Source organism: Alosa alosa, chromosome 6 (genome assembly GCF_017589495.1).
Source record: "Alosa alosa isolate M-15738 ecotype Scorff River chromosome 6, AALO_Geno_1.1, whole genome shotgun sequence".
NCBI lineage: Eukaryota > Metazoa > Chordata > Actinopteri > Clupeiformes > Clupeidae > Alosa > Alosa alosa.
The window spans coordinates 28,555,627-28,578,126 of NC_063194.1; the positions used below are offsets into that span (position 1 = coordinate 28,555,627).

General features: G+C 41.0%; 1 protein-coding gene across 2 annotated transcripts in view; it reads right to left on the reverse strand.

The window, feature by feature from the left end:
• stxbp4 (syntaxin binding protein 4) overlaps positions 1–22,500 on the reverse strand; it is a 59,515-nt gene that overhangs the window by 3,162 nt on the left and 33,853 nt on the right. Inside the window, exon 21 of one of the 2 annotated variants that reach the window (XM_048244745.1) lies at positions 2,271–2,328. The exons of the other annotated variant lie outside the window; for it this stretch is intronic. Coding sequence (XP_048100702.1) covers positions 2,271–2,328 — 58 coding nt within the window. The remainder of the gene's footprint in view (positions 1–2,270; positions 2,329–22,500) is intronic. 2 annotated transcript variants of the gene reach the window in all.

Genomic DNA, 22,500 nt, shown 5'->3' on the forward strand with positions numbered 1-22,500 from the left:
ATTTTTGTGTTAAGGTGTGTGTGTGTGTGTGTGTTTGTGTTAAGGTGTGTGTGTGTGTCTGTGTGTGTGTGTGTTTTTGTGATGTGTGTGTGTGTGTGTGTGTGTGTGTGTGTGTGTGTGTGTGTGTGTGTGTGTATGTGTGTGTATGTGTGTGTATGTGTGTGTGTGTGTGTGTGTGTGTGTGTGTGTGTGTGCGTGTCTGGTCCCTGTGAGAGGCCCTGCTCTAGGCACAGGGCCTCTTTGTGTAGGGAGTGTCCGATCCGCCCCACTTCCCCACTGTAAACACGTCTGAGAATAAGGATTATGTAAGACTGACAGCTGCACTCCCCCTGAGCACTCTCAGCCACCCCACCCACCCCAGACTTTCTCCAGAACAGTGGGGCCCAAAGTCTGGGCTGGGCCCCCCGGAGGGGTGTCGGGGGTCAGATGGGGTCGGCTATGGGGGGGTCGAAGGTGAGAAACGTAAGGACAAACCTAAACAACCAGCGAGAGGTCAGTCAGATTGACAGTCCTCTTACAGCACAGCAGCCTGTAACTATGACAAACCTGTTTGGTGATAACCGCTGTGATGCACTTATGCAATATGCCCAGGGCCTACTGCAGGGGTTTCAAATGTCCAGCCCAATTCCGGTCCACGACGTATGTCAAAATAATAATGTAATCCGGCCCTTGAGGGTATTTTTAATTGCGACAAACAACGATACTGATTAAAATAGACGATAGATCCAAGTACGGTGACAAATCGCATTTGTACTCTCCTCCACCATTTGCTAGACATCCAGAGCTTGATTCAAACCCAAAATCGCTGCACAAAGTTTTCAGGAAATACTTGTAACGCGAGAAACACGAAGACGTGCATTTGTAATGCGGGAGCGATGCAGGCCATAGTTTTGCACAAATTGAAGCAGAAATAGGCCTACACCAAATGTTGAAAAACGTTCACGTGTGATGAAGTCTTAGTCATGTTATTCACCTATTCTGATTCTGAAGGAGAATATCCTTTTGGAGATTATGATCGATCGTCTATTGACAGTGATAGTCACGGTGCGTCTGTGAATGGAAGTGTGTCTTTGCGTGTATACGACGGTGTTCACTAAGCATATCATGCTTATTTCGACCCTCTGCCCAACATAGCTTGGAGGTTGCAGTGGTAACTGTGATGATAGTGTCTGTAATGGACGTGGTACAGACAGCAGGGCTAGTAGAAATAGGGCTCTGAAGAACTACAAAGTCACCCGCGATAGGAACTGATTTGACCAGGATACTTTATTGTAGGCCTTGTGGTTATAGGCTAGGCTAGTAATAGTTTACTATTGTTGGTATACATCTTAGGTGTTTTCCTGTTAATTTGTTATGTGGGTAATATGACAAAAAAGAAAGTAAACCTTCTCAAATATGTTCATCCAGTATTTACTGATAGCTGCATAATTTGCGGTGCTTGCCATCCAGTAGCAAATTAGATGGGTAAATGTACCCCCTTCATAAACTTTTGTATATACTCAAATATTTTTACATTTACAGTAGGACTTTATCTCTGACCACTTTCAAGCCATGGCCTTTTGAAATTTTGATATAAAAATCCAATTGTGTTGCTTTCTTAAACTTGACGCCTAGTTATGAAAAAGTTATGAGAGGAAAATATTTGTATTTGGTGTGAAACACACACATAGACCTACCTGTTTTTATGCTTTTTTGTTTGTTTTTATCATTTGTATTAATATTTATTTTATCATTATTTTATTTATAAGCTAAGGTTGCTAGCACAGGTGTCTAAAAATAGATAAAAAGACTTGCACTTTCTGTTTGTAGTTTTGTGTTTGAACATACAGTATTTGAAAAAAACATTGCATTTTAGGAAATAGCATAATACAAAATAATAGTTTTTTTTGTATTATTCTTTAACACTGACGTGGCCCTCCAATCAAATGACATTGGCAGAAGTGGCCCCCAGCTCATTTGAGTTAGAAACCCCTGGCCTACTGTTTAGCCTATATGTTAGAAGTAGCTAGCCTGATTATTGATATGATGACATGTGCATCAACATAATAAACATTTAATTGACAGAAGCTCAGTGTAAAAAAGTTAAAATGTTTTAAACAACAGCTATAATCAAATAAATGAAATGAGAAATGTTCAACTGATGCAATATTTAACTGATTGATGAAAGAGGGTTAATGTTTTCATCCTAGATCCTACATGTTTTCTCTAGAATCGTCCCATCTTAGGTGAGGGGCTTTCTCATACAATAATCCATATGTGTGTTGTCTTACTTGACGTAGTACTTCACTCCGTCTGCTGCATAGGCCTCCTCCCACCCATTAGGCAAGCCTGGGGAGAGAATCAACAATCAGGACACACACACACAGTTACTCATACTCACTCAATTACTCTCTCTCTCTCTATCACACACACACACACACACAGAGATAGAGAGAGAGAAACACACATACACACACACACAGCACAAACAAAATGTCTTGCAGGGATGTTTTTATGACTAGATCTAAACCCTCTTTTTTACTTCCTGTTGGTGATCCCCAATCTCCTCTCCTTCCAGGCTTTCTGTGTGTCTGCTGTCAGATGCTGGGAAATCTCTTCCTACTACTGACCCCACCAGAGAAGAGCATCAGTGTAAGCAGAGCCCTCACTTCACTGTACAGTACAAGTTACTGCAAATCTCTGTCTCTCAAACACACACACACACACACATTCACCTACACTCACTTTCCCAAACCCAGATGCACTCACACATGGGAGCACAGTAGAGTTAGAGTTAGTGTTAGTGTAAGTTATGTGTGACTCTCTTTCTGTCAAACACACACACACACACACCTGCACAAACCTCTGAAATGGCACACGCAGAATTACAGTAAAGGTGTGTGTGTATAACTGAGCCCAAGCCCTTGGGGTTACAGTGTTCCCTCTGGAACAGGATCCCAGTTTAACCCATTAATACAGTAGACAGCGCTTTGTGTGTGTGTGTGTGTGTGTGTGTGTGTGTGTGTCATCTGCGTTTCCTGTAGAACACAATCCCACCACTCTGCCCATACAGTAGATGCTTTGCGTATCTCTCTTTGTGTGTGTGTGTCTGTGTGTGTATGTGTGTTCCCTGTGGAACACTATCCCTCCTGTCTTCCTGTACACTGTACACTTCACACGTCTGAGCGTGCTCACAATGCAGCCTGTATCTGCTGCTAATGGCTTTTCTCACCTTCAGGCGTCAGAGGGCACAAAGCCACGCTCCCCGAGAGGAATACACTCCACAATGAGCTTACAGAAGCACACCGCGTCCACGGCTCATCTGCAGTTAACGTCTGACGGAACAGGGTCACCTGCTGCCGATCGCATTTCATATCTCTGCCCTGTCTGTCCCTCACACACCACTCTTATTGGACCATAAAGACGAGGCGTAGTCTCTGGGGCTGGTACACCTATGGCTCTCATCTTCATGAGGAAAAATTATAGGTGCTTTCCAGACACCTGTATCTTTTACTGATCGGGTAATCTGTAAAGGCTGGGCTCTAGATAGTAGATTATTGAATCATAGATTAGGTTATTGTACATTGATTGAATATTGATTGGGGTCTTGCATCAAGGTAAACATCTTCCCTCTCTCGCTAATGGGACCCAATGGTAGCAACACTTTGAGGTAATTTTGTTTTCTGCTCCTGAACTCTACACCTTGCAGCATGATTTGCTGTGGACTGAGAAGACTCCGCTCTGTGATAGGTCAGTTCAGCAAAACGCACTGCAATATTTAGACCACCATTGGGTGTCAAGTGTCTGCATTCCAGCTTCCTCTTCCTGTCCCACCTTCCTGCAGACGAGAGGCTTTCTAGGATCGACTGTCAGCCGAATCCGTCAGGACACCATTATTTACATTTGGGCAGCCGTGGCCTACTGGAAGACCGGAGGGTTGCCAGGACACCATTATTTGAGCAAGGCACACTGCTCCCCGGCCCGCTGTTTTGGGCAGCCGGGATTAGTGTGGCTTCACCTCACTGTGTGTTCACTGGTTGAGTGTGTTTCACTAAGCAGATTGGGATAAATGCAGAGACCAAACTGGATCAAAAGAGTATATATACTTATACTTATGTATTCATGTATCAGGCTCTTTTTCCAAATTATATGTAGGCCTACCTTTGCTGTACATACATTTACATCTTCTTCTGACTGCAATTGTTGATGTTTGCTACTGTAGATGTTTGCTAGTACCGTTTACCACAGCCACTTTCCATTTCCAAACTATAGTGTCATCAGGGATGTAGTGGAGGCTAAACGTAAGTAAACACAGTTTATCCACCTCTGAAATTTTAGAAATAGAGTTTATCCACCTTTTATTAAAGTTTATTCACCTCTCAAAAGAGTTTATTCACCAATTACATCTTTTAACATTCAAAAATCACACTGTATTGCACCTTCACAATATGTACACTCATCAACACTCTAGGAACCATTTGATACCACTAGTATTGTTATAAACATTGGACAATAACCTCCACCTTCATCAAACATGTTCTAAATGCCTTTTTAAAAAAAAAAACACTACCGCATGGTGCAGTCCACCTTACCGAGAACAAAGAATTGATAGTTTAACCAGCTCTTATTTTACCACTACACCCCTGAGTGTCATCCCCTCTGGTTGCTGATTGGCCCGTCTTTTGTGGTGTCTGATGAAAACGTTAGAGAATCAAGGTGTTCCGGACTGGTATCACCCTGAGAGGAGATCTCGGTGGGCGTGGCCAGGCTATATTCCCATTGCAGATCACTCCTCATATTCCCATATTCCCATCGGCCTACAGCTCCACAGCTCAGATCTCCAATCCCACTCCAGCTGCCTCACAGCTCAGTTACGTCTCCCACTGGCCTACAGCCACACAGAGAAGCTGCTCAGAGACCCCCATGGCCTGTCCTGAATAAGAGGGGCAAATAGATCAGGCGAGGTACCCCAACCCCATGGCCTGTCCTGAACAACAGGGGCAAATAGATCAGGCGAGGTACCCCAACCCCATGGCCTGTCCTGAATAACAGGGGCAAATAGATCAGGAGAGGTGCTCAGTGAGCAGCGAGGGGGTAAAACTGACAGGGGTAAGGGAAGTGGAAAGAAGCATTGGGGTGTCAGAACACAGGGAAGGAGGCACTGTTAGGGGAAAGAGGGGCACAGTGGGGGGCAGAAAGGGGAAGATAAACACACACACACACACACACACACACACACACATTTACACTGAGAGGGTAAATAATCAAGTAAATAAGGAAGGCCCAGGGGGCCCTAGGGAGGGTACTGACTGTCCACCTCAGTTGACTCCCAGCATTCACATTGATTCAATTAGGCTTTAACTGCATTTAATGATTTACTGGGAGCTTGTGAAGACCAATGAAAGCTACGCTGACATTTAAGCTGACATCTGCTTGTGAGGAAGAGAGGTCTCAGTCACACACACACACTCACTCACATGATGTGTGACGTCAGCTGAACGCTCAAACACAGAGCCGAACATTGCCAAGGTTTTCAGTCAGGGGAATCAGAGGAAATATGATCCATTAGGCTCTTACGTGTTTCACTAAATGTGACTCATATTTGATTCAGACTTTCTCAAATAATGAGTTTATTTGTTTTCGGTAAGCCTGTGTATGTAACATATCTCACAGGGATTCTATTTCCTAGGCCTTGCACTGATCCTAAGAAATAGAATATCACTTGTCATCTAGAGCAATTACTTTTTTGCTGCTGTGAGACTAAAATTCCCTGTAGTCTTACTGTATGTCATCATGACTTTTCTCTTCTTTCAATTGATTAAAAACTCCAGTCCAATGCTGGTCTACATCTTTACGTGTGGTCAGAAGCAGACAGACCGTAAGCTACACAAACACTCACATGTCACACTGAGACAGTCACTTTGCAGTTGAGGGCTCTGTTAAAAGACCACACCACCAGAGAAGAGATAGGCATGTATTCCCTAATCTAACTCTGGAGTGGGCCGCGAATAAGCTCATTTCCCAAAAGGTTTGTGTATTCCTTCAAGGGTGAAGAGGAGACCTACTGGTGCACAGCTTTGTGGTGTGGAAACAACCACTTGCTCTTGTGGCCAAGACACAGAAGATTGTAGTGGACTTTAGGAGGGCCAAGACTAACCTGATTTCAGGGCGGAGTTAATACACCTGCACCTGAGTGTTTCCGATTGATGCTGCCTATTTTTGGTTATCACCTGGAGAGAAGAAATACTCTTTTCTGATTGGATGGTGGGGTGGCTATTAATTCTGAATAACAGGACACCGTTCCATATTGGCTGTGGGGGAGTTCTTTGCCCCTCGCCCTCGTCCATTAATTCTGTATAACAGGACACCTCGGTGGCCGTTATCCCTTACTTAAATAGTACCTGTGAACATGTAACCTGTATGCTCTGATGAAGGCATTTTGTCGCAACGCGTAAGCCTACTTAAATTAAAGGCTTTTTAAATATAAAACCAGTGTGCCTTTTTTTTTGGTTAGACTTACACCCTTTAATGAAGTTTAACATCCCTCCTGAGATGTGAAGGCCAAGACTAACACTTTTTCTATCATAACGGAAAGGCGGAGGTAGTAGAAAACTACAGATACCTGAGTGTGCACCTTGCCAACAAACTGGACTGGAAGTGCAACATTGAAGACGCAGCAGGTCCACATGGGCGGATTATGAACTTTCGGGCCCCTGGGCCCAGATGTATTAAGGGCCCCCCACTTATTGTGGTATATGTGGGAGGTGGGGTTTGGGGGTCCTCCCCCAGAAATTTTTTAATTTGTTTGATGTGATTTCCTGTATTCTGGTGCATTTTGGGGATGGCCAATACCAGAGGTGGAAAGTAACGAAATACATTTACTCACGTTACTGTATTGAGTAGTTTTTCTGTGTATTTTGTATTTTTTAAGTAGTTTATAAAATCTGTATTTTAAATTTTACTTGATTACATTTTGAGTGAAGTATTGTACCGCTACATCAAAAATCCCATCCGTTACTTGAGTAAAAAAAGTTAAGACTAACTAAAACGGAAGGGAGAGAAAAAATGCCCTAAACCACTAGCCTAGTGATAATGATCAGCATGTAGCCTACAACAGCACATGAATTAAACTGGCGCCATGCAGTCTTTCTGAAAGTGATGGAGACTGGATCATGAAATGCATCAGATTAGCCTAACCTATGAAAGTGTATTTTCCGCTATTCCAATCGGTTGTCTCAGTTCGTTTTAGCACTAATGATTGCGGATATATTTAAGCAAACACCATGGGATTTCGTGTTTTGACGTTTGTGCTCACCTTTCTTTGGAAAGAAGTTTATTAGCAGTTGTTTCCCCTCGTTTTGATGTCTCTCTTTTTCCTGTTTTGGCCTTTGTTTTTAGTAACCTGACTTGGTTTTCTTGGAGAAAGACATTGCACCAGCAGCGAAACAATTAGCGGTCCACTACTAGCGATGCTCAACTACATAAACAAAAGATAGGCCTAGACTACCTTATGAATCGTGCAGGCGGACTAAACCATTAGCTCCTTAGCAAGGGAGAGGAGAGGACCTTACACAGTTTTCACTATGATTTGTATACAAAATCCAGTCAGTCAAACTTTAAATTTCGTCTGACATTCATTTTGACATTTAATTTGGAAGTTAAAATATTCAGGTAAAATAAATATATGGTGGAAATAAGTATTGAACACTTTTTTTTTTTTTCAGTAATTAGCCTAAATTTCATTATATTAACACACATATAAAAAATCCAAACATAAGAGTTTTGTGTATTAAAGTGGAATGACACAGGAAAAAGTATTGAACGTGCCTACTGAAATTTCTTCAATACTTTGTGGAAAAGCCTTTGTAAAGACAGCTTCAAGACATTTCCTGTATGACAAAACTTATTGGTCGCAGTATCAGGTCTGATTTTGGCCCATTGTTCTAAACAGATTCCAGGGGTCCCTCTTATGAATCCTGATCTTTAGTTACTTCCAGAACTATTTAATTGAATTGGCTGCCTTCAAGTCTTTCTGGAGCTTTCTCCGAAAGTGGTCCTTGGCTCTTGAATTGACTATCCTTCTGACTCCCTGGTCAGAAATATTCTGAGGAGATCCTGCATGGCTGGTTGATGATGCAGTGTTGTTTCTTCCACTTGCAGATAATGGCTCCCCATGCTGCTTACTGGAAGATTCTGATGTTTTGAAATGCATCTGTAACCAGTTTCATTGATATGTTTTGCAACAATAAGGTTGCAAAGGTCTTGGGAGAGCTTTTTGCTTTTATCCATCATGAGATGTTTCTTGTGTGACACTAGTGTTAATTTCGGTCAGACGAGGCGAGAGGAAATATGTTCGTCAACAACCTTTTTTTTTTTCATGACTAAGGCGAGACGATGACGAGGCGGCAGTAATGTCCTGAAACACTGACTAAGACTATCTTAAGATGCATTATTTTTGACGAAAAAAGACGAGATAAATGTTTTGCATGAAATAAAACTAAGATAAAATCTCTCTTCATTTTCATCTACAAAATGAGAAGACAGAATATCTAGCTGTTACGTTTTCAAAATATTCGAATGAGTTCATACTCAACAGCTTTCCTGTAGGCTAGTCTACGTGCTGTTACTGCAACCCTGTGGCTGCAACACCTAAACTACATGGAACAAGAACAATGGAGATTTCTGCCAGAGTTAGCAACCTAAGCTTTATGCCACAATGCTACATACCCAGAAGTTGAAGCTTCTCTCATACAAATTAACATCCCCCAGAATGTCCATACGAAAATGTTCATCATGTAATGTCAACTATTTAACTAGTTAGACTGATGATGCAAAGTTTGCTAGCAAGTAAGCTAATATGGAAAGTTCGCTAGCAAGTTAGCTATGGCTAAGATGGAGAGTCTGTTTGGGGAATGTGTTGTGTTTGGGCGCATATCGCCATCTAGCGAAGCGGAGTAAAACATTAATACTTTGGTCTACGACTGTTTCTCAAACTTTTTCAGTTTCAGGACCACTTAACTAACCCTAGCAAAAAAATAAAAAAGATTAGACCTACTTCAACAGTAGCCTATAATTAGTCTACACTATAGGCCTACTCACTGAACCACCTTGCTTATTGTCTTTGCACTTTGCTTATTGTGTGGATTCATACTGTATGATTTAAACTGGCATATCTTACATAGACAGTGTTGCAGAACTGTTTTTACATACAAGTTGGTTCAATATTGCAAACAACTCATATATATATTTTACCACGTCTGCTCGCGGACCACTTGGGATAGCTTGCGGACCACCAGTGATTCCCGGACCACACTTTGAGAAACACTGGTCTACGAATATGACAGTGGTCCAGTCAAATCTTTTACTGTCTATGGTCAAATCCCAGCCGAGCTACTGTAGCTCGACTTACCTGTGCATGTAAACATACTGACTGACAAAAAATCAGAATGAGTAATTATAACAGACGAGTAGCCCTGTGGACACACAATATTGTTGGAAAATTTAGATGTGTGAAACACTATTTGACTCAAATGGTAATCAGAAATAATTTGTTAAAAAAAAAAGACTAAAATGTGTTGACTAAAACTGACTAACACTAAGATACCTTTAGTTTTCTTTTGACTAAAACTAGACTAAAATGATGAGAGTTTTAGTCGACTAAAACTTGACTAACAAAAATGATATTTGAATGACTAAATATGACAAAGACTAAAAAGGACATTTCGTCACAAGACTAAGACGAAGACTAAATTAAAAATAGGTGACAAAATTAACACTATGTGACACCTTGGTAATGAAAAACCTTTTTATAGCCCATCAATATGTAGGCTTCTAACCAAGCTTATATTATATTATATTAAGATTATATTAATTTGCACAGAAAGAAAGGATAACTACTCTCTATACAGATTCCAGCCCGTTCCTTCCCTTTCCTTGCCTTAGTGCTTTTTCTTAGCGTGTTCTATACTTTTCCCCTGTGTTATTCCACTTCATTACATGACTCTACTTATGGAGTTGTTTGGATTTTTTATGTGTGGATTACCTGAGTTATTACTAATGCCTGGTGAAAATGTTGTGCCCCCTGTATTCCACTTTTCACGGACCCTCTCCTCCATTGGGGCCCTATACTTCCCACTTTCCCCCCCAGTACGATGCCCTTTAATCTGCTGAACCTTCTGCTCGTTTCCAAATATAAAAAAAACTCTCTGCAACTCAATATTGGCCTGCCTGCCTCAGCTGCCTGTGAGGGGCTTTTCAGTTGTGCTGGATTACTGTTCACTGCAAAGCGACCCAAGGATGAGTGCAACTAACTTTGAAAATCATCTACTGCTCAAACTTAAAGGAGAACTCCGGTGATTTTTTCACATAGATCTCCATTTCTCAACATCCTTTCAGGCAAGTACCTCCACTCGCGGCCATATTGCAACACTTTTGGGCACTTATCGTGGCATCTATTTCAGCAGAAATGCGTGTGGGTAAGGCTTCACGACACCAATCTTGCTCCAGCAGCGAGATCACAACAGATGATTGGCACGATGTCTTCACAGCACACCACATGATTGGCTCAATGTATTCACATGTCGACGTTTTGCCGCAGAAGGGTTAAGGGTTGTGATATGTGTAGACATTTGATGTGTAGACAACTGCCATATTGGCGTTACAAACTAACCCCATGCATTACTATGGAGGATTATTTGAGTGCTGTATCTGCTCATTAGAAAGTCTTTGGTAAAACTGGTTGTTCTGGTAACCCCAAAAAAAAAAAAAAAAAAGTAACTAAGTAACTTTTACTTTAAAGTACATTTTAAATGAACTACCTTTTACTCTTTTACTTGAGTACATTTTCAGATCGGTATTTTAACTTGTACTTGAGTAATATTTCATCAAGGTATTGGTACTTTTACTTGAGTACAATATTTTCGTACTTTTTCCACCTCTGGCCAAAACTAAATTCAATCATATTCATAGCCTACATCCTGATTTGTTGATATTGAGGCAATGATTCAATGCAAAGACCCCTTGGGCCCCTGGGCCAGTAAGCCCGTGCAGTAATCCATCCCTGCAGGTCCATCCCGGGAATGTGCCAACCTGTGGCCCCACCAATTTAATTTTCTGAACAAGTTAGATAGTTTTTCGCTTCAAGTGTTTCAATTACAAAATAGTATTTTGTATTTGAAATACGTATTTTAAATACATGTATTAGAAATACTGCCCAACCCTGGCAACATGGTAAAAAGATGAAAATTACTTCCAATTCATTTTACATTCTCCAAGGTATTAACATTAACTTTTTTCATAACTCCATGTAGGACGTTTCTGTACATAAATGTAAGCACTGTGGCAGTAGTAATGCAAACAAGTACTTCAGTACTTTTACTTAAGTAGACATCTGACTGTTGTACTTTTACTTGTCCTTGAGTAAAATTTAGCAAAGGGTATCTGTACTTTTACTCAAGTAATGAAGCTGTGTACTCTGTCCGCCTCTGGTCATTAGATGCAACTTTTTTTTTTAAAGAAATAAAATGTCCTCATGATAGTTGGACAGCATTCAGACTCATTATAGAAATGTTTAAATCCATTAATTTACCGAGTTGCTGTTTCACTGCTTTCTGTTCTGTGCTGAACTGTTCTGGGACTCTGTAAGTGTACATGGAAAAGGAAGTGTAGAAATATACTTCATCAGTCGCATGAGTGTGTATGTCTGCGTGCGTGCGTGTGTGTGTGTGTGTGTGTGCATGTGTGTGTGTGTGTGTGTGTGTGTGTGTGTGTGTGTGTGTGTGTGTGTGTGTGTGTGTGTGTGTGTGTGTGTGTGTGTGTGTGTGTGTGTGTGTGTGTGTGTGTGTGTGTGTGTGTGTGTGTGTGTGTGTGTGTGTGTGTGTGTGTGCATGTGCATGTGTGTGTGTGTGTGTGTACACACATGCATCCAAGTGTGTATGGCGTTTGTATGCATGTGCTGAGCTGGGCTTTGCTGTGCTGTGCCATTTGTGTGTGTGTGTGTATGTGTGTGTGTGTGAGTGTGTATGTGTGTGTGTGAGTGACTGGGAAGCTGGTGCTCACATGGCTGTCGTGTTTGCAGTCACATGTGGGCCCATGCACGCTTCACCCACTTGGAATGGAAGCCTCCGGAAATCCATGTGCCGAGCAGACGCCAGCAACACCGTCTCCATGGAGACCATTCAGCCAAAACGTGAGTGGTGGCATTGCGGCTGTCACATGCATCATTGTCTGCCCCACACGTTTCCCAAACATTCTCCTCTCCTCTCTCTATTTCCATCCCTACTGTGAACATCTCATCCCTCTCTCTCTCTCCCCTCTCCTCTTTCTCTCTCCCCTCTCCTCTCTCTCTCCCCACTGGGAACACCTCATCCCTCTCTCTCTCTCCCCTCTCCTCTATCTCTCTCCCCTCTGCTCTCTCTCTCTCCCCTCTCCTCCTCTCCCCCTCTCTCTCTCCCCACTGAGAACAGCACATCCCTCTCTCTTTTCTCTCTCCTCTATCCCTCTCCCTCTCCTCTCCTCTCTCTCTCTCTCCCCTCTCTCTCTCCCCACTGAGAACAGCACATCCCTCTCTCTTTTCTCTCTCCTCTCTCTCTCTCCCTCTCCTCTCTCTCTCTCTCTCTCCCCACTGAGAACAGCACATCCCTCTTTCTGACTCAGCATACATACTTCCTTTCCTCACTTCTTCTCCTTTCCTGTCCTCTCCCTCGCTCCCAACTACAAGGAGTGCATTCTTCTGCCTAAGTCAGCGCTTCTTCCTCTTGACTTTGGGGAAAAAGTTTTGCAAGTTACTCATCTTGCACTGGATCATTTTCCTGAATTCTCAATAGTATGATCACAGCAAGTCTGGGCAAATGACTAAGTCAGCGCCAGAGGCTACTACATTTATTGTTTTGCACTTGTATGATGTCATCACATCACCAAAAATAGGCTATTGGTTTTACCAAAGATATTTGGCAGTATTTTTTAAACTACAAAAATACACACCTATGAAGTTGCTACAAAGCTATTTGTGAAGCTATTTTCTTCAACAAAATAAAATGCAAATGACAAAATATTGTATTTTTTGTATTTGAAATACGTATTTTAGATGTATCAGAAATACTGCCCATCCCTGGCTGATGCCTGCAGCAACTTGAGCTAGGTAGTGTTTTTTGTGTGTTTGTGTTTATGTCAATTTTGATCCAGATTGACCAGTTTTTTATGTTGTACCTTGTATCAAATATAGTTTTAAGTTAGACTAACGCCAAATTAAACTACATTCACATCTTTTTAATAACGGCAAGATTGATTATATTATTAACTACATATTTCTCAGTAAAAATTTCAAGTTTTTGCCTGAAATTGCACTGTGCCTATTTACAAGGGCATTATTCCCACCTCTTTTGGGGTCAACCATCAAGTGCTGGACCTCTATAGAAAGCTGAGAACCTGTAGTTTTCGTAGGAAGCAGTCAAGATAACTGTGTGATGTACTGACAAAGAGCTACAGAGGCTAGAATATAGTTTTTTCTTTCTGCTGGATTACAAGCATCTCTGAACTGACCACATTTCAGCCCTCTAGGTCACTTGATATCCCTTAGAAACACAACTGAGCCCTAGCACCAGGTCTTGTGAAGCTGTGTGCAAAAGTTGATCAATATAGAATGAAAATATGAGTGCTTTAGACTATTATTTGCCAAGGTATGCCCATGCGTTTTGTAAAGTGCCTATGGATACTCCCCATAGGACTTTTTGTTATCCAAAAGGCATACTGACAATCAAATGCTTACTGCACATGAACCCCTTTGTGTAGAAGCATAATCCTGGTCTCAAATGAAAGGTAACACTTTGAGGTTGTGGACTATTTAGATTGTATGTCAGGTGTTCTGATATAGACTGACTACACAAAATATGGAATAATTACAAAAAAGTCTTGCGTGTTTAATTGGATATGTTGCTGATCGGATCATAAATAGTCACAGCAACAATGAGGGCTGACTGAAGAATTTGTGATATTGGTTGGTAGTTGGTATCAAAAATATCTTGGTATTTGTTGGTATTTCTTGCTATTTGTGGGTGCTCATATCAAGGACTTGCGTTTTATTTGGTTAAGTTGCTGATTGGATCATAAATGGCCAGAACAAAAAGGAGGATTGACTGAAGAATTTGTTGGTATTTTGGAGGTGCTTGCATCAAGGGCTTGTGGTTTGTCTGGTTATGTTGCTGAACAGATCATAAATGACCACAGCAATGAAGATAAATGACAGAAGAATTTGCTAGTATTTGTTCATGGTGCAGATTCATGTGTACAGATGATGTCTCAATTATTCATCCCCCCAAAAAATAGAGACAGCTTATGTATAGCACCAATAATTTTATACTACGCCCCTGAAGGGTTAGTCCAAAAGGTCTACAGCTATATAGCTCACAGATGCATCTCAATTTTATTTTATTTCCATAAGCTGTGAGCCGTAATCAAAATTAAAACAAAAAATCCAGGAAATATTTTATTTGATGTGTACTGAATCTAGAATATAAAAAAGTTTCACTTTGAAATAATTTATAGGGGAAAATTAACTTTTCCATGATGTTCTATTTTTTTTTTTCATCTGTCCCTCATGTCTATGCAGGGCCTTGCAAATTAATTTGTGACGGCCATGGCATCATTCAGCAATACGCCATGCCTCTGCACTCACTTGGCGATTCCAACCAGTGCTGCAGAAGCTTACACTGTCGCCACAGCAACACTGTCTAAAGCGGCATAAATATAGACCCTGCATTAACGTCTGAATCACCCCTCCACTTTTACGCCTCCCTCATATCGCCGCCTCGCCACCCTTCATTTCTCTCATGGCAACTGTTTAAAAACTTCTCTTTTTCCAAGGACTGAGTAACGACAAAATCTCATTTCATACTTTTAATCAAACAAGTGGTTTCACTCTGTTTGTCCAACATGCCCATTACCAGTGTTGTAGTCAAGTCACTATGCCTCGAGTCTGAGTCCAGGTTCGAGTCCCCAGTGTTCAAGTCCGAGTCGAGTCCACTACTCATCCACGTCGAGTTCGAGTCGAGTCCCTATTGATCAAGTCAAGTCCAAGTCCAGCACTAAAGTAATCATAGCCTACTGTACATGTCGTTCCATTTTTTTCCATTGCAGATGAAATCCTTAAAAGCAAAACGGACAATCTTCTTCGTCTCCAAGCAGGGGTGCCATCACTTGTGTGAAAGTAGTATTGCCAAATTTCTTGCCAAACCCAATGTGTTGTATTTATTATATCGGAGAGAATACCATACCATAGCCATTCCATAGCCTATAGGCCTACTCATAATAAATGAGCAATCCACATCCCAATCACACAGGCCATTAAGTCACATTATGCTGTTACTGACTGCTGACAATTGTATAGGCAGTGTTGTAGACGTTCATACTTCACAAGAGCTAGATGGACGTTGGAGTAGGCCTATTTTGTAAGAGGTAGTGTGGATCATAAAAGGGCCTCCCCGGACATTTTAAAAAAAATTCTGGCTGTTAAATAGCCTACACAATTCTAGCGCAGTTTGGGAGGGACAGAAACAGAGCAGGGCCCGTCTTGGTTGCTTCTTTCTGACTCCTGTGACGTGAGGCTACCGGCAACTGCATAATTATGTAGTGCTGCCACTAACGACTAATTTTCTAACGACTAATCTTTCGACTAATTTTTCGATTAGTCGACTAATCTAAACGACTAATTTTTTTTTTTTAAATCAAGTGTTTGTTATTTCGTTGTGTCCATTTTATTTTGAACTCAACTGAAGGGGAAACATAAAATATAGATCACTCTACTTTTGTTAGAAGCTTATTAAGTGAACTGTTCAAAAATATTCTGTGTAAAAAAAAAATCACCCATTTAAAATGCTACCATCAGATCTAATGTCAGACCTTTGATATACTTTATTTGTATGCCAGTGATGCAATGGACATAGACAATGTTCAATGTTTGTCAAACTTCTTTGACCTGAGGGCCGATCATGGCACCTACATGAACCCACCCCCCATCAAATTATCATTATATCACATCACAATTATTATTGTTCTGCTATGTTTTTATACATGCACTTCAAAGCAGCCAATGTTTAAAGTGCAAAAAGTTTGTGAAAACAGAGGACTGCTTTACCAATGTAAAATATAATTACAATAGTTTCATTGCTTTTGCATGGTTACATGATAAATACTTCTCAAAACAACAGCAATTATATGGGTGCCATTGTTTTGGGATGTTTCCCTCATGCAAGCATCATACACTGGTAGGCAAATGGAAAGAATATTGACATGATATTTAATTATGCCACAATAGCTTTTGGCCATGTTATTCAAATTTGACTATACTGTAATGATCTGAGCCTAGCTGTTGATGACTGTGCTCCAATAATGCTGTGCAGTGTATGTGTGTGTGTAATGTTAATGTTGGTTTTAGTATGAGTAATTGCGTTTACCTTGTCATGTATGTGTTAGCTGGTATAGTCTTTCTTTATGTTGTACCTCATGTGTTTACCCCGTGAATTGTATTTGACTACCCTGTTTGTGTATCGTGCTTGTTTCATTGACGTCCTTTGTTTTGCCTGTGTTGTTTGTTCGTGTGTTTTGGTGCGTAACCAATAAAGACCATTTTGAGACAACCTTGCAGTTTGTTACATTACAATACGATGCTAGATAGTGTATTAGTCTGTGCTCTGTTTTTATGGAAGTTGCATAAATCCACATTGTTCTATTAAATGTTGTTTCATAATTAAATAGCCTTCCAATAGGTGAATCGGAGCTTTGCTACCAACATTATCGAAAGTGGTTTCAGTTTCGCCAGACACGCATGCATTGAATGAACGCTCATACCACCATTTAATTGTATGCCTCTATGTTTGATGACACTGATTGCAGAAACGTTTGTTTTCTTTTTCTGTCGGTCCGTGGTTCCTTGATCAATTGCGCAGCAAATTATCAGACAAAGCCCCGGGAATAATTTCACTCCACCAGCAGTGTCCACGTTGCAGCCAGAGCTCGTCCGCGGCCCAAAGTTTGAGAAACGATGGTCTAGCCAACTTTGAAAGGCGACAGGAGTTGAGGGCTTTGCAAATGTCAGCATGTTCAAAACAAGTAGGCTACAGGCACTTTGTGCGTCTTACCACATAGGATACCTCACTTACTGTATTTTGTTGGCTTGAACGCAAAAAAATATCCTATGCATCGTGACTTATTGAACATGGGAAATAACGCGCACCTTGATTGTTGGTATCACAGGCAGCGCATATTCATTTTAACGTTTTTTTGTTTTGTATAAATGAATAAATGACACAACGTTGTGTTGTCAACGTGAGCCACTCTCTTCACTTCATTTATTGCAATTTCCACAATACTAGGCCTATATTGTGGACTAGCGTACTAGCTTAAGGTCCCCGCTTAATGCCTAATAATGAATCGCGCTGAAAGCAGGCAGGCACGCAGCTTTGCTACATGCGTTTCCACTTGCGACCTTAGCAGGGTTTAAAACATGACTGCCAAAGTCTAAGTAGCCTGTTTAACATCCAAAGACAGTCGTCCTTTTCAAGAGTTAATAACATTACAGTGAGCCATTTGAGACGGGAGACCAAAAATAAATAGGTGGTCAATAGTAAAACGACTCTTCGACTAAAAAAATTGCCGTCGACTAATTTTCATGGTCGATTAGGTCGATTAAGTCGACTAATCGCGGCAGCACTATAATTATGTTATCACTTCACTGACACTATGGAGACATATTTCACGTCAACAATAGAGATGAAAACTAGCTTTCGGTTAATGGAGATGTAGATCATCTGCCTAATTAATTTATTTTCGCAACAGGCCACATTCTACGTTCATTTCAGCGAGATGAGTGAAATAAATGTTTTTTTTTAAGCTGCCATCGACATAGGCTACTATTTGCTATGATATTCACCTGTTAGAAATAGAACACGTTGCTATTTCCTTTTTTTCGTGCAGTGGATTAGGCTATCAAATCGCTCGTTTTAACAGTAACAGTAATCCAGTTCATTCGTGGTTTTAAATTGTTTCTGGCCTACCCACGAGAGGTTCAGTTTGTCAGTTTCACTTGCGCAGACACGTAGGCCTACATTGACACTAGCCTACATGGACACTCTACTAGGCAATTTAATGTTATGCTTCTATATTTTATGACACCAAAATTAAGAAGTATGCTATATCTTGATCGGGAAAACTTTTAGTTTATTTTTCTTTCATCCGATAATAGCCTGCTGCAAATTAACAGACAGAAGCACGGCAGGGCACGCCCCGAATGAAAATGATTGAATGGAACCCCGCTTTCTTGCATCAGTCAGGGAAAACACTGTTCACCAAGTCACGATGATCAGCTATCCAGCAGCAGTGTGTGTTATTTAGCCTAGGCTGAGTGTAATCTTAGGTAATGTTATGTCATGTATGAGAACTAATATTGCCTGGCAATTGCCTACTACATTGAAATAGCGGCGGCCATATCTCCAGGCATTTTGGTGTTAAAGTTAACGTTAGTTTGCTTTGCATGTGAACATGATGTGACTTGCGATGTACTACACGAAGCAGTAGCCTAACATTCCCTTGAACTAAAATTAGTATTACGAATAATTTAGATATTAAAATCATATAGCAAATTATAGCCTAATGACATACTACAATTATAGCCTTATGATATATTACAAAAAAAAGTCGAGTCCTCGACGAGTCATTGCGAGTGCGAATGCACGAGTCCGAGTCCAAGTTCGAGTCGTTCAGTGCTCAAGTCCAAGTCAAATCACGAGTCTCTAAATTTAGCTAATGACTCGGACTCGAGTTCTACAACACTGCCCATTACATACAATGCCCATTTCAAAGGCAGGCGACCTTCCTGCTGGAGTTCAAGGTCAGGTGCTGCAGCTAACAAAGCAGATGACATGGTACAGCACAGGCTTTACAAACACATATATCTATTCATTACAGACCAAGCCTTCAGACATTATTCGACAGATATATCTAGTCATTAGAGACAAAACCTCCAGACCCACATTATTATACAGTCCACACACTGCTTACAATGACATCCTTGCGTAAGTACAAATCTTTACACACTGCTTACAATGACGCTAGCCTTAACCCTAAATACATTTTAGAATGAACTTATATAATGATGCACTTCCCTTTCTTTCCTCCTCTACCTCCCTCCTTCTCTACTGTGTTGGTTGATACAAAACATTCTAGGACACCTCTTTTTAAAATGGAGCTCTTTATAGGAGCATTTTCACTCTAGAGAAGTGACCAGTGGCCATTTGTATGTCTTCAGCACTTGATGAGTGCAAGTTCCTCAGGAGAGCAGCATCTGTTGGTCTAGAGCTCAAATTCAGATTAGTGATTAGTTTCGTTTAGATTCAGTGTGTCCTGTGGTTCTCAGTCACACAAACACACACACACACACACACACACCACCTACGCTCTGCAGTACTACTCGATTCTTGCCTTGAGGTGCGTTCCAACAGTGGCGAACCTTCATAGTGAATTAGTTTTCTCTGAACAGTGAAATTTGGAATGATATGGTGTGAACATTCCATTTTAACAGTAACCCTTCACCCAGCTCCACTGTATTGTTACGGAGAACTACATCCTCAGAATGTTTGCAAGTGTTTGCAAACGTTCAAGAAAAAACTGTTTGAAAATGTTCACAGACCTTTGCCTATGTTTACGAATTTGAACACACCCCTGATTAGTAAGGGATAACGGCCACCGAGGTGTCCTGTTATACGGAGTTAATGGACGAGGGGGAGGCAAAGAACTCCCCGACGCGCAGAGGAGGGCAGTTTCCTCCGCCCAAGTCCAGGGTATATACAGAAATTCTTAAATTGAATTTAATACCTTTTAATACCTTTTTTAATACCTTCACAATATTTTTTAATACCAACACGACTTCGAGCTGCAACTTCGAAATTCAGTGTTGCGGGTAACTAATTATAAAGTACACTCTTTATTTCACTATCATTCTATCTCAATCAAGACAAAATGACAAATGAAAATCAGAAAAGGTTTACTGGACTTTCTTCCAAATAGGCCCACGCCCATACTCAGTACACACACACACACCCTTACTGTCTCATATACTTTACCAGTCAAGGTATCACATTCAAAAATAGGTGGTCACATTTTACAAAAATACTAATTATTGATTGGGTGCTGCTGGAGAATGTGGGCCCCATGTGATAAAATACTTTTGGGCCTGCATGCTCTCCGTGACGAGAATTAAAAAAAAAAAAAAAAAAAAAAAAAAAAAAACTTAAATGATGACTTCTGGGGAATTTTGTGAAAATTAATTGATAAATTGACTTAAAATATATTATATTATAATATATTAATAGCATATTACAATACAGCCTATAAAAACCTACACAGGTTGTTATATTCAACTAATTTTAAGCAAGTCTATTGGGACTTTGATCTCATCACATACTACATCAAGGGAGTAAGCCTAGGGCCTATAGCTCCTGAGCAAGCTTTGAATGCATAATGCATAATGTTTACATGTTATATTCCCCCCTTGTTTTTTCCCCTTTCATTTAATTATATATTTGTTTGAATGAAAAGGCCTTCTGCCTTTATGGGGACTTTTAATTTGAAAAGGGGTTATTGTGATACTAAGCGCTTTCAGATATAACCTCCGGAGTACATGCGGAGGTTTGTCAAACGCAGGTCCTACCCTTTGGATGATTCAGATATTATGCTAACCTGCGGACCTTATACTGACCTTATACGGACGTATGTGTGAACGACATACACGCACATTACAGAATCTCCGTGTGGTTGTCGAGTGAGGGGTGGGGGCTTGTAGAGTTCACAAGATGCGAGATGTAGAGTTCACAAGATGCGCTGCCTGTCACAGCTGCTTTTTGTTTACGAAGTGTAGCCTATGCATTATGTAGGCTAAAGAAGAGAAATCTATTGTGCGTAGGCTAATACTTGAAGTAGGCTAGTCAAGTAAGCAAACAGTACTTGTATGTGTGCTTCGAATAAACACATTTATCTGTTTTCAACGTTATGTAACAGAATTACTTGGCTATAGAACCCCACATCTGGTTTGCGTTGGAGAGAGAGCATGCACAAACGTTATGGTAGGCTACCAGCCAATTCAGTAGGCTAACTCAAGACTTCAAGGCCATCATCATACAACGTTTTTAAGCAACAAACAAAATAGCCTACTAACATAATAGTGAAGTTGTTCGTTTTTTCATGGTTTATTTTTTCCAAAAGCATCCTCTCCCCATGTGTCTATTGTATTTACGTAAGGAGCTTGGAACAAAGTTGGCTTTTCTTCGTTTTCATTTTCTCTAGGCATATATGCTTAACAAATATCAGCGAGCTCAGCGAGGTATCAATGAACAGAAAACCGTGTTGGCTAACAATTTATTAAATACTCCAACAACGACGCTGTAGCTACTGCCTTTTCAGCGCCTTCAGCTTATGGTGATTCAGTCTTTTGAATTTGTTTGGCCTTGCCATGCAGTTGTAGGCTACAACGTCTCTTGCAGTTCCCTTCATGTGTTCTATCAAAATCGTGTATGCCCTCATGGACAGTAGCTCCGTGATGTCTGCATCTTTCCAGGTCGGAGATTTTCTGGACAGCATTATGCCACTCCATCATAACACTGGCATTTAAGTCAGATCTAACCACATGGATGCACGAAAGAAACGTCACCAACACGCCCTCTCACTAGGTGTGAATTTGAACCGCATGTTCTACGCCTCGTTCAGACACAGCACATTTACATAATGTCCGGAGGATATACTAGGGGGGGAGTAGTAGAACAACCGTCGTTCAGATATACGGCCCCACCGTTTAACATCGGAAAGCGCTTAGTAAGCGCTTTCAGACATACATAAGACCGGAGGTTCTGCCGATGTTAAACGGTGGGGCCGTATATCTGAAGTAGTGAGACAGTCGTAAATCGCGGGCTGTTATCCCAGTGGAGGCAACCAATCCAATCGGAGTCACTGGCGCAACGCTACCCAGCAACAGCTCAGTAATGGCGCAACGCTATACCCAGCAACAGCTCAGTAATGGCGCCCGCTTACTTCCAGTAGTTTCGTCGGATTTGTGTATAGGCAATAGTCATGCTTTAATAGCTCGCAAAGGAAACAAGTGGCTCTGTTTAAAAAGAAGCCGACTTGTTCAGTTTGTTGTACAACTTTCTTGTTTACAGTTGATTCCATTGTTGCAAAGCATGCTTCCAGGCTACTATGGTTGTTATAGTTACCATTCATAAGCATTGCTATGGAACGTGATTTTTCTTTTTACCAGATCTACTTCATAGGTGTCCCATTATTCAGAATTAATAGCAGAATTAAAAGTGCTTTTGGAGTCCCTGAGCCTCTACAAAGACTCTAGGCTCCTTGTATCCAAGCAACCGCAGCATCGTCTGTAACCCCCAAAAGGCTCAGGTTGAAAGAGAGCGTGACACTCAGAGAGAGAGACACCTGTGAAAGCGCTGACCTATATCCAGCGCCTTACACAACCAGCCCCAA